The sequence below is a fragment of the Bison bison genome, unplaced genomic scaffold (genome assembly GCF_000754665.1).
Source record: "Bison bison bison isolate TAMUID 2011002044 unplaced genomic scaffold, Bison_UMD1.0 scf7180017864155, whole genome shotgun sequence".
Taxonomy (NCBI): Eukaryota; Metazoa; Chordata; class Mammalia; order Artiodactyla; family Bovidae; genus Bison; species Bison bison.
The window spans coordinates 2,416,551-2,428,840 of NW_011494727.1; the positions used below are offsets into that span (position 1 = coordinate 2,416,551).

Sequence of the window (12,290 nt, forward strand, 5' to 3'; positions counted from 1 at the left end):
TGCACTATAGCCCTCCAGGTTCCTCTGTCCATGGAATTCTCCAGGCATTAATACTGGAGTGGGCTGCCATTTCCTCCTCCAGGGGATCTTCCCAACCCAGGGATCAAACCCGCATGTCCTGCACTGCAGGCAGATTCTTTACTGTTGAGCCATCAGTAAAGCCCAGGAGACAGGAGACCAAAGGAAGGATTATCTTTGTAAATCAGTTAGGCAATGAGAGTAGCTTGAATATGGGAAGTGGCAGTGAGGATGGGGTGAGCTGACAGAAATAGATGGTGTGTGGGTGTGTGTGCACTCATGCCTGCACATGTACGTATTAAAACAACACTAAAAAACTGCATCAATTAGACCTGAAAGGTGACAAGAAAAAAAAAATGTAATTTCTAGGTTTGCCTAACTGAATGTCTAGTAGAGCTGGCAAGTGAAGTTGAGAAAGAAGATAAACTGGAAGAGGGATGATTATAAATTCATCTTTGTAAATTCTTGGTTTGGATTTTTTTCTTTTTAATATCCATGGAGAGGTAGGAGTCCTGGAAAATCCCATGGACGGAGGAGCCTGGTAGGCTGCAGTCCATGGGGTCGCTAAGAGTTGGATACAACTGAGCAACTTCACTTTCACTTTTCACTTGCATGCATTGGAGAAGGAAATGGCAATCCACTCCAGTGTTCTTGCCTGGAGAATCCCAGGGACGGAGGAGCCGTCCTTATTCCTTATATTTAATTCCTTATTCCAATATTTAAAATTCAAGGTTCCTTGAAAATCAAATGATTTGTTCTCATAAATCTGAAGCAACTTGTTTGGCAATAAAGTAATCTAAAACAAAACCAAAAAATAAAGAAATTCCACTTTTAGAAACTCATCCTATAACACTCATAAGTGCAAGATGGCAGCCATACAAAGTTGCTAACTACACCACTACTGATAAGAGTAAAAGCTGGGAGAGATATGCCCACTGACAGGTTAAATCCATACACTGAACAACCGTGCAACTGTGAAGGGGGAAGAAAATGAAGCACTATAATGTATTCACGCAGAATATGTTAAGATGCAAAGAAGAAAGTATAGTGTTATCACTTCTACACAAGGAAACAAAAGAGATTTGCATATATAGAGAAGATCCGGGTGCCTGGGAAACAAGACTAGGCAGGCAGACTTTTTTTTTTCTTTACTGAATATCCTAGCAGAGCTTCTGAATTAAGTATCATGTCTCTATATTACCTGTTTTTTAAATGATTAATAATAAAAGTTTAAAAGTTAAAGACCAAATTTGCCAACACCATTCTGGGTATTCTTGAGTTTTTAAAGGAAAACCCCCAAAGTCAAGCCACTGTCTAGCACAAGCTCGTCAAATTAGCAGTGACTAAGAAGCACTGTCTAAAGAAACGACATAGTGATAAGTCTTCGGGGCAGGAAAAGATTGTGCTGTGATAGCCATGTAAGTGATAAGTAACTTTTGTCTCCTTTTAGCTGTTTTAAACTTTATCTGAGATGTATGTTATTTGTAATAAAATGATCTGCTACACCATGAGATTTTTTTCAATTTTTTTTTTTTTTTTTTTTTGGCTGCTTCACTCGCTTACCAGATCTTAGCTGTCCCACCAGGGATTGGACCCTCACTCCTGGCAGTGAAAGCATGAAGTCCCAACCACTGGACCACCAGGGAATTCCCTTAAATTTTATTTTTATACCATTTTCCTATTTTTAATGATCATAGGGTTTTTTTCCTTTCAGGTTTTCTAAATGTGCCCCATTCCCTCTTTTTATACTTCAGTTCCTCTGCATCAGTTTTAAACACTAATTATGCCATTTCAAGGAAATAATCTTAGTTTTTTATGTTGCTGATTAATGATCCCTAGCAAAAGGCTGATGCTTTCTACCTTACGGATAAACACCTATCACAACAATAGTATTTCCTTCTACTGCAAAAGCCTCACAATTTTTCTTAAAGCCAGAGTCCTCTGAGTCCCTAGACTTCTAGCCCGACAGAAGCCAAGCCCTGGGCTGGCAGCCACCTCTCTGACGCTCCTTCTGCTTCTCGTTAGGATTTCCAGTGAGTCAACAGGAAGGTATTCGGAGTAAGGAAGAAATAGAGGCCTGGAGACAGGCCTTTCCTCCACCCACAACACCAAAAAATACAATTCTTGCCAAACTGTCCAAGGCAATTTCCAATGCCACTCCTGTCTGCATGAGGTCACTACTGAAAAAATAAGCAACTGGGAAGGAGGGAAAGCCTTTCTGAGCTGAACTGAGAAGACGTGCCAGGTTAGGAAGAAGAAAACTAACCAGGCCCCCTCTCTAGTCTCTCCAGAGTTGCTGTATGTAACCATGGGACCCCTACTGTATCCATTTCCAATCCCGGGAGGCCATCTTAGTGAGTAGGCGTTAGGTCAAAAAAGTTAAACAGATGCAAATTTATCACAGACCAGTTATGTCTCTTTGTTGTTGTTATTGTTGTTGTTTAGTCATTCAGTGGTGTCTGACTCTTTGCAACCCCATGGACGGCAGCCCACCAGGCTCCTCTGTCCATGGATTCTCCAGGCAAGAATACTAGAGTGGGTTGCCATTTCCTCCTCCAGGGCATTTTCCTCACTCATGGATCAAACCTGAGTCTCCTGAATTGGCAGGCAGATATTCTTCACCACTGAGCCTCCAGGAAAGTCCCACGTTATGTTTCTAGACCCCTGTAAAAAAATCACTTAACTTAATGTTTACTGCATTCCTTATAAGCATGCAGGCACACATTTCTCCTCAATCAACGGCCAGCAGTTACTCATGTATGCCTATCACTATCTTTAGCTTTGCAGTGAATAAGAAAAAGTATATTAGGCAGAGTCCGACAATTTGTTAGATGCATGAATACATGAGTCAAATACAGAGACCACCTATATGAAGCAGGTAAAAGAGACTCTGCAGTGAGAAGCAAGAAACAGCTCACATTCCCTCACCCACCTGACGCCAAGCCAGCTGTTTAGTGCCTGGGAACCAGCTGACGGAACTGTGGACTTAAACACTGCCCCCTCAGTAGAGGCTGACAGCGGCAGCGACAGTGCCACACAGAAGTGGGCTTGAGTTCCACAGACATTACGTGACCTTGAAGTATGTGATACCTACTTATTTTTTTCCCTCTTTAAAATAAAAACATGCCTATCTCACTGTAATGTTGTATGCAAGGAGATCAATCAATCCTAAAGGAAATCAACCCTGAACATTCATTGAAAGGACTGATGCTGAAGCTCCAATACTTTGGCCACCTGAGGCAAAGAGTCAACTCACTGGAAAAGACCCTGATGCTGGGGAAGATTGAAGGCAAAAGGAAAAGAGGGTGGGAGAAGATGAGATGGTTAGATGGCATCACTGACTCAATGGACATGAATTTGAGCAAACTCTGGGAGACAGTGAAAGACAGGGGAGCCTGGCATGCTGTAGTCCATGGGGTCGCAGAAAACTGGAGATGACTTAGCATCTGAACACACAACACACCATCATTCTGCTTAATTACTGGTAACTATTGTTGCTGACATTAGATTTTGAAGCACAAATGGTACGGAAGTGAGAGACTAGACCAGGGAAGAGCAAAGGCTTTGGAGTCCTCGACAAGCCTGGAATCTGGATCTATCACTTAAAGAGATGGTGAGTCAAGCTCTTTGCGCTTTGCTTTCTTTTCTGTTAAATGTAGATAAGAATAAGCACCTCACTTCAAGCACAGCTAATTAGACAACACATATGAAGTGCTTAGCATAGTACCCAGTACATGATTAAGTGCTCAATAAATGGTACTGATGAGGAGGAGGAGGAGGAGGCAGGTGGGGAGACACTGACCTCGGGACAAACAGGAATCTTGCATATCATGCTGTCCATGCAAACTGCAGGGTTGGTTTTTGGCTAGGGGGTGTGGGGGTTGTTTTGCTACCTCTTAGCTGGTGTAAGGGTATCTGAAGTATTAAAGTTTCTGTAATAAAACACTGAAAAAAATTAATTCTTCCTATCGCACAATTAAAAGAAAAAAATTTTAAACATTCAGATTTAAGCAAGTAGATTTCCCTTCAAATAAACCCTTTAACCAGATTTTTTCATTTATATGTTTAAGATTTTTTGATTCACACACAAAGTACGGGGATCAATGAGATTATGAGAAGGTCTTTCAGAAGAAAAATGAAATGGCAGGGTCCTTTTTCGATCAGGTAGGCAATAGGACCTCTGCATTCATGTGGCACTTCACTGAGCTTGCTCAGATACAGTCTCTAGGCAACCAAGTCCCAACTTAAACAAACAACCCCAGTCGCATGAATCACTTCCGGATGGTCTCACTTTGCCTACCAGCACTTACTTACACAAATACTTCCTGTGAAAGGGTTTACTTAGCAGCCCCAGATAGAAACAGCCATGCAACCATCAAATACCGCATGGTTTAAAAATGTTTGAAACAGGTCCTTCTACCATCAGGTATCCCCAAACTGCTAAACTGTGAAACAGAAGGAATCACGCAGAAATTAGAGACAAGAGTATCATGCAAAGCCAGAAAATCACATTCCTAGAACATGCCAACTTCGGCCTTCAAGTATATTTTTACTATTTCTTAAATTGGGAACATCAAGATATATGAACAATTGTTGCTTTGACATCTAAGGCCAGAAGAAATATGTCAGATGAGGTCAAACTAATGGCCCAAGACTTAGCCCAACCAGACTTTCCTAACCTTGACTGGTGGACAAACCGGTTAACACCAATTTCCTGTGGTCAGATCCACTCCAACACTTACTGAAAATAAGGGGAACTGGTAAAGTAACCAACTCTCTTGGCTACAAACTCCTTTTTTCCACCTGAAAAGGATCCTAAATCACACTATTTAGTGATATATACAGGATCCTTTTCAGGTGGAAAGAAGGATTTTGTAGCCAAATCAGAGACCTTTTGACCTATTAACAAGAGTAGAGAGGGAAAAGGAGTTAATAGGCCAAAATGAACACTGCAACAGGACAAAGCAACCACCGTTAACAGACTCAAAGAGGAAAAATCAAGATGGCAGAAAACCAAGTTAGTGAAACAGAAAATTTAAACAAACAAGATCAGCCACAAGACATTGAGATATCTAACCTACCAGCAGGCACCCCCAAGAAAGACTACTAAATCAGAACCAATTATTAAAGGTATAACAATTTCCAAGAGCAAAAATAAACAAAAAAGATATGAAGATATAAATCGAGAAGAGTTTCCACATTTACAGGCAAAATTACTAAGCTGGTATCAACTGTAATATGTAACATGAGGACACTTTGTAAGAAACAAGAACTTTACAAGTTTCAAATTGTGAAAAAGTATTTTTAAAATGTTACTTGTCTTAGAGCTAAAAATCAAGCTAGCTTCAAATGTTTCTAAATAACAAATACAAAAAATGAAGTTATAGATTTCTCTAAGAAAAATGAAATACAGTTCACCATAACAGAATAATAAGCCTAGAAAGAGAACTATATGTAATTCAATATCTGACATAGTAGATATCAATCCCTAATACATAGTAGAAAGATTATTTTTAAATAATATCAGAATGATTTAGAAACACGAAATTTAAAGACTCAGATGCTTAAAAAATTAAATCACTAAATCATAGAAAAGCTAACAGAAAACTTCAGATTTTAGCAAAGTCTTACAGAAATTAAACTAGATACAAGAAATTGCAAAAAGATTAACACTTAAACTACATAAAATTTAAAAATTCCATACAGTGAAAGAATAAAATGGAAAATCAAGAGAAAATATAGCAATACAACAGGCTGATACCCATAAGAAAGCTTCCAAAAATCAACAATATAACTCAAGAAAATAGACAAATGCCATTGATAATTTGCATAATAAAATAAACAGTAAACAAACATAGGGAAACATTTAATCTTTTCAGAAATCAAGGCAATATAACTTTGGAATAAATCTAAATAAACTACAGATATCATGTACCCAATGAAAATCATAATTAAGATGACAATTACAAATTCTAAGTTTCTTTACTGTCTGAGCCACCAAGGAAGCCCAAAATTTGTGATTACCACTATCTAAAAATTATATACTTGGACACTTTTTCCTTTTTCTTTCTTCTTTTTTCAATCAAGAGATTGAACCTGGGCCCTCCTCAGTAAAAGTGCAGAGTCCTAACCACTGGACCACCAGGGAATTCCCAGTTTTTCCTTGTTCTTAATCCGTTCCTTTTTCATTATAAAATTCATGATCACCGTAAAAAGCATTTTGCTGCTGCTGCTAAGTCGCTTCAGTAGTGTCCAACTCTGTGCGACCCCACAGACGGCAGCCCACCAGGCTCCCCCGTCCCTGGGATTCTCCAGGCAAGAACACTGGAGTGGGTTGCCATTTCCCTCTCCAATGCATGAAAGTGAAAAGTGAAAGTGAAGTCGCTCAGTTGTATCTGACATTTAGTGACCCCATGGACTGCAGCCCACCAGGCTCCTCCGTCCATGGGATTTTCCAGGCAAGAGTACTGGAGTGGGTTGCCATTGCCTTCAAAAAGCATTTTAAGTACACGGAAAAGCATTATGTAAAAAGGAAAAGTCTTCTCACACCCTCCAATACCTAGAGGTATCCTCTTGTTCTTTCAGACAACAGCTTAAGAATGAAGCGAAAAAACTAGAGCTCCCACCCTGGAGAATCTTGAAAGTACCCAGAAAATTCCCCAGAAAAGTTTATGAATGCCTCTTCGTCTTCATATTAAATCTGCTTTCCCCAAGGACCAGGATAAAGAATACGTTTATTGAGTGCCCACTGTACTTCAGACACAGTGCCAGGCACTTAACACTCACCTCAGCTTCCTAAAGTGCACATCATTCTGCAAAGTACAAACCTGGGCTCTTGCCCCTAAAGTTAAGAAGCTTGCAAGACCAGAATCAGACTCACACCTGCCAAAACTGAAAGTCCTCATTCTTTACATTTCGAGTATTTCAACAGTCAAGATTTTCAAAGATGTTTTATTCGGGCTTTTAAAATTTGTTCTACTTAATTATAAGTATTATGAGACTATGGTCATATGACTTTTCTTAGTAATCACAGCAGCTAATAACTAGTAGACTGCCTAATTTATACCAGATTACTGTCTACATTTCTCACATTGTAAATTTACTAAATGGCTCAGCTACACTGTAGGCGAGGTTTATGTGGCCACGCTGGGAACGTATATGCCGATTTGTAACATTGTAATAATAAGAAAAAGCACTCATAGTTTGAATCAGTTTTATCACTTTTAAATAGCAACCCACTTCTTACCATGGAGTCTTTCCAAGGCAGTTGCACTAGGTAAATTTCAGAAAAAATGAGACTTTCATCTATGTCACCATTTTAAGAATAAATCCCGCCCCATACTTCTCCTTGATAATCATAAACACATGAATGCATCCAGCTTGTACTTCGAAAGTACCACTACAAAGCTACATTTATTGTGGCCCTTTAGTCACACTGGGCCTCATCAAACAATTAAATTTGTTTTCTCATCTGTGAAAGGAGAGCTTGGGTCAATCTAAAAATGACCCTCCCCAATCTCTAAGTGATATGCCTCCCTAAGGGAATTCTCCAAGCTGGCGGGCAAGCTTCTAGTTAAACGTCTTTAATTTCTCATTTCATGATGGCAGTGTACCAGCCTAGATACATCCAGATGTAACTGGAATTCTGATCCCACTTACAGGAAAGGAGATCTGGAAAATATTCGATGCCAGAAACAAAGGCATACATACATACAAAAGAGAATTTGTTCTCAAGGACCAGTTTCTTTGCAAGATACTTTTTCAACCCCCCTAAATTACAGAAGGTAAAGTGCTTCTATTTAGTGTTACACTCCTGTTAACATCACATGGTTTTTCACAGTCTCCGACCAGCCACAGCCTTCACTTTCCCCGATTTGGGGGAACGGGGAGGGAGGGGAAGGGAGGAGTTGCTCTGCTCCCTGACTTGAGCAAGAGGAAGGAGACCCATGACAGGCTCAGAAGGGCGAATGGGCAAGCCTCTGAAAGAAGGAATCCTAAACTGTCAAACTTGTGGAAATGCTGGAATTAACCTTCTTCCTGTGACCTTAAACCTAACTGGATCTCCTCCCATTTTGAGTCCTACTCACTCCTTCTCCTGCCCTGCAGACTGTTACATTCCCTTCTCAGTTCTTTTCACTTGAACCTTCTGATCTTTCTACTACTGAACACTTAACCATATCTCATATATTTAAACCTCACCTCCTTCAACTGAGTGAAAAATGCTCTTCATCTCTACTGTACAGCTGCTGCTTAGCCAAAACAAATGTAAAGCCCAATCAGAATAGGCAATAGGATAAAAATGAGCCCACATTTAAGCATAAATACAGAATGTATGAAGTCTCACTTAATAAAAAGCCCTTGGTCTACTCTGTAGCCCTCAGCATAAAACTTGATGACACTGCATTAGAACAAGAACTTAATTTCTGTATTGAAACTAGAGTAAAGCAGAATCTCTGTAGTTTCTATTTCCCAACCACTCCCAGAATGTACACTTTTAGAGAATCACTCCTAAATTTTCCCACTTACCCTTTCAGGTTAAACTCACAACACGCTCTCACTTATTCTCTACACACACTCTCATTACACTCCCTGCCTGCACTCCCTGTTTATATGCTCTCTCCCTCCACACACTCTCCTCTCTTCCCACAACAGAGCTGTGGCAGGTACAGGAGAAAGCACAGCGCCCTGGGATACACAATGGGGCCACTGTGCTATAAGGTGGGGCCATTAGTGGGAGGAGAGCAGTATTATAAACAGAAGTAAAGAGGGGGACCTTTTCTCCCCTGGATCTCTCTGATCTTTCTTCCTGGCCTTGGAGTGGGTGTAAATTCCAGACCTTGGGACTCCTCCAAACTGGGAGGGGTAGAGGTTATGAAGGAAACAGGATGGGGCCAATCCAAAGAGGCAAAAAGGACTTGTGCCAGATGAGCCTTGGCAGCACACAAGGTACATACACCCTAGCTCACCGGGTAGGAGACACGACTGGTGGCTGAAGCCGCAGCTAATAAGCAAGAGCATGTGATCTGTCTGTGGTACACCTCGGACACTCTAGGGGTGGCAGCAGCCTCGACAGGTGGCCAGGAGGTATCCCAGTCTCCTTTTCTCAGTACGACATCCCCAGGCTTCTTGTCCTAGCCCTTTCTAGGTGTAGTCTAAAGAGGTGCTTCCGAAGTTGATAATCTAATCAAAGCTTTAAACAAACAACAAAAGCTACTGCATCCAGATCTTCTGTAACTGCCTCCATAAAATAAACCAGGCACATTTCCTCAATGTGGGGCCAAAGCGCAGAGTGTACAAGGATAAAAAGCCAAAAGCATGAAAAATCAAGACTGTCTCAAATGTCTCACTGCCTTAGTCACTCCCTAAGTATGCAGAAGCACCCAACTGAAAAACGTCCCAGGGGATCATGGCCCCTGGATGGATTTTAAAGGAAATGGGATCCTTTTTTATCCTAGGAAAAGGAAAAAAAAGCAAACACCTGCCAGAAAAGAACATGCTCTGAAGTAGAGGGAAATGACATGCCTTCCTAATGCAGCACTTGAAGAAGGAAATGTGATAAAGAACACCATCCTAGTCAGGCTATCGTAATCTAGTGTAAGGGAGAATTCTAAAACGTGATTTTCAATCTCATTTCTCTACTAGGGGGGACCATGAGAACCATTTTGCTGTTGTTGTTTAGTCACTAGGTCATGTCCAACTCTTTGTGATCACATGGACTGTAGCCCGCCAGTCTCCTCTGTCCATGGGATTCTCCAGGCAAGAATACTGGAGTGCGTTGCCATTTCCTTCTCCAGAGGGATCTTCCGGAGCCAGGGATCGAACCTGCGTCTCCTGCATTGGCAGTTGGGTTCTTTACCACTGAGTCACCAGGGAAGCCCAATCAGAACCATCAGGAGTTCTTAAAATATATAGGTATCTGGACCTTTTAGCCCAGATCTACTGAACCAGAATCTCTGTGGTAAAGTTCAAAGAGCCACATTTTTTAAGCTCCCCTGACAATTCTAATATACACAGCTGGTTAGACACCACTGTTTAAAATGATGGAAACTATTCTTCAATAAAGAAAACTACACATGACCATGGACATTCAGACCTCAGTTTCCTTACTGAAATGAGATGGCTGAACTAGATAAGCTGAACTGAGGACTTCCCTGAGCAGTTCAGTGGTTAGGACTCCAAGCTTTCACTGCCAAGGGTGCAATTTTGATCCCTCATCAGGGAACCAAGATCACACAAACCACAAGCATGGCCAAATTAAAAAATAATAATAGAACTGGATTAGTGGTTGCAAGGGAATGTTAACTAAAATACCCTTTTTCAAAAAGGGAATTTTACTGTGCAAATCCAATATTAAAAGCAGAAATGTCTTAGGGGAAGGAAGATAGGTTGGGGCCCTTGTCTCACCCACAGGTCACCTCAACAAAGACACCAACCAAGTCTTCACAGAGCACAAGGTGGTCTTTCGTAACAGCTACAGCTTTTAAATTCTTTACCTTCCAAAATTAGATCTAGTCTATAATTTGGGTAACAGAGGACTTAATGTTTTTGTTCCTTACAAACTTTGCATGAGAAACATACCCCTTCCTAATAACATATTCACCTCCTTCCATTTAACCTTCCATTTAGAAAAATAAGTGTTAATTACCATTCTCTCCACCTAAATCATCACTAATCCCCTCTCCCCTTCCCCAGTCTCATGCAAGGGCTTTAAGCTCAGAAAAGAAGCCCAGATTCAAGAGGATGCATCAAATGCATATTAGAGGTAATCCCAGGAATAGAAAGGAAGAGAATGGGACCAGGGAGGAACACAAAGGGGACTCCAACTGTGCCTTTTTAGAGCAAAGGGAAAAATGTGAAGGACTGACATTTGCTAGTTTTGGAATACATGATGTCTGGTGTATTGTTCTCTGGACTTTCCTGTAGTGTTTTAAGATTTTCAAAATTAAAAAGACAAAACAAGACAAAAAACTCTTGTTTATTAGCACCCTTCGAAACATCCTGGATTTTCATTGGACTTTAACCACAAAACCTCTCATTTTCCCTTGCTGGCCTTTTCCACCAAAGCTCACTTATAGGATACATGATCTGTAATTACATCTATTTACCCCGCAATCTTGCAAAAAAACAAAAACAAAAACAAGCAGCAGAACAAAAGAAATGAACCACTGATAGTAAATCGACACTCTAAGACCACAAGGTCTTGGAGCATCTGAAAATGGAAAACAGCAGTTGCACATTAACTTCACGAATAATGCAGATGACACTGCCTTTGGTAAACAGTCTTTGAATATTGCCAAATGGATGGAGCTACACCCAGAGCACTACAGAGGGGAAAATGGACCCAATTCACATATAAAGCAAAATCAGTAAAGAACCAGTGAAACATTCAGGCCTAAAACTTGAAACCTTAAAAATGCTTTTCTCCCATATAGCTGGTAGTGCCCAAAACATGCACCATAAGCATAAAACTGAACAACACAAACCTGGAAAATGTTCAGAATACATAAGTGCCTACTGGCATGACTTAGAGACCGAACAAAAGTGCCCATCAGACTGTTTCATGATAAAACTACCATCAAGGCTACTTGCTCCTGTGAAAAAAAAATCCTAGCTATACTTACTTATTCTTTCAAATGACCTGCCTCCCAGTCACACCTACAACATACTCAACGAGATCTTTATCTTTGTTCACACAGTATCAGCTCCTTTCTCCCAATCTTCTCTCCGGCCAGTCTTTACCTCTTTGCTTCTTCCAAATGACAAAGGTATTCGTAGGCCACATTCTGACGTCTCCTCTCATCCATCTCCTCTGCAGTAAGTCTCTCATTATCCAGGACAGCTAAAACATGAAAGGAAGAATGTAAGAATCTGTAACCCTTCCTGAGCGATGAAAGAATGCCACAGCATCAAATTCCTGCTGGTCACCTGGAGAGTTAGGGTATTGTATGGATAGCCAGGTGTACTATAATGACTTTCCTTAGATAGGAACCATTTTTCAACTGTTATATATTCATCTTAGTATCTATTTAAAAGTACAATATTATGTTATTGTACTTTTAAATACAATAACATATTGTACAGTTGTTCAGTTGCTAAGTTGTCCCTCTTGCCCCTCTTTCAACCTCAGGGACTGTAGCCCGCCAGCCTCCTCTGTCCATGGGATTCTCCAGGCAATAATACTGAAATGGGTTGCCATTTCCTTCTCCAGGGGATCTTCCTGACCCAGGGATCGAACCCATGTCTCCTACATTGGCAGGTGGATTCTTTACTGA

General features: G+C 40.7%; 1 protein-coding gene across 1 annotated transcript in view; it reads right to left on the reverse strand.

Moving 5' to 3' along the window:
- The window catches only part of IQGAP1 (IQ motif containing GTPase activating protein 1), a 105,641-nt gene extending 93,762 nt beyond the window's left edge, over positions 1-11,879 (reverse strand). Inside the window, exon 1 of the mRNA XM_010841070.1 lies at positions 11,758-11,879. Coding sequence (XP_010839372.1) covers positions 11,758-11,822 — 65 coding nt within the window. The 5' untranslated portion in view covers positions 11,823-11,879. The remainder of the gene's footprint in view (positions 1-11,757) is intronic.
- Positions 11,880-12,290: the final 411 nt, after the last annotated feature.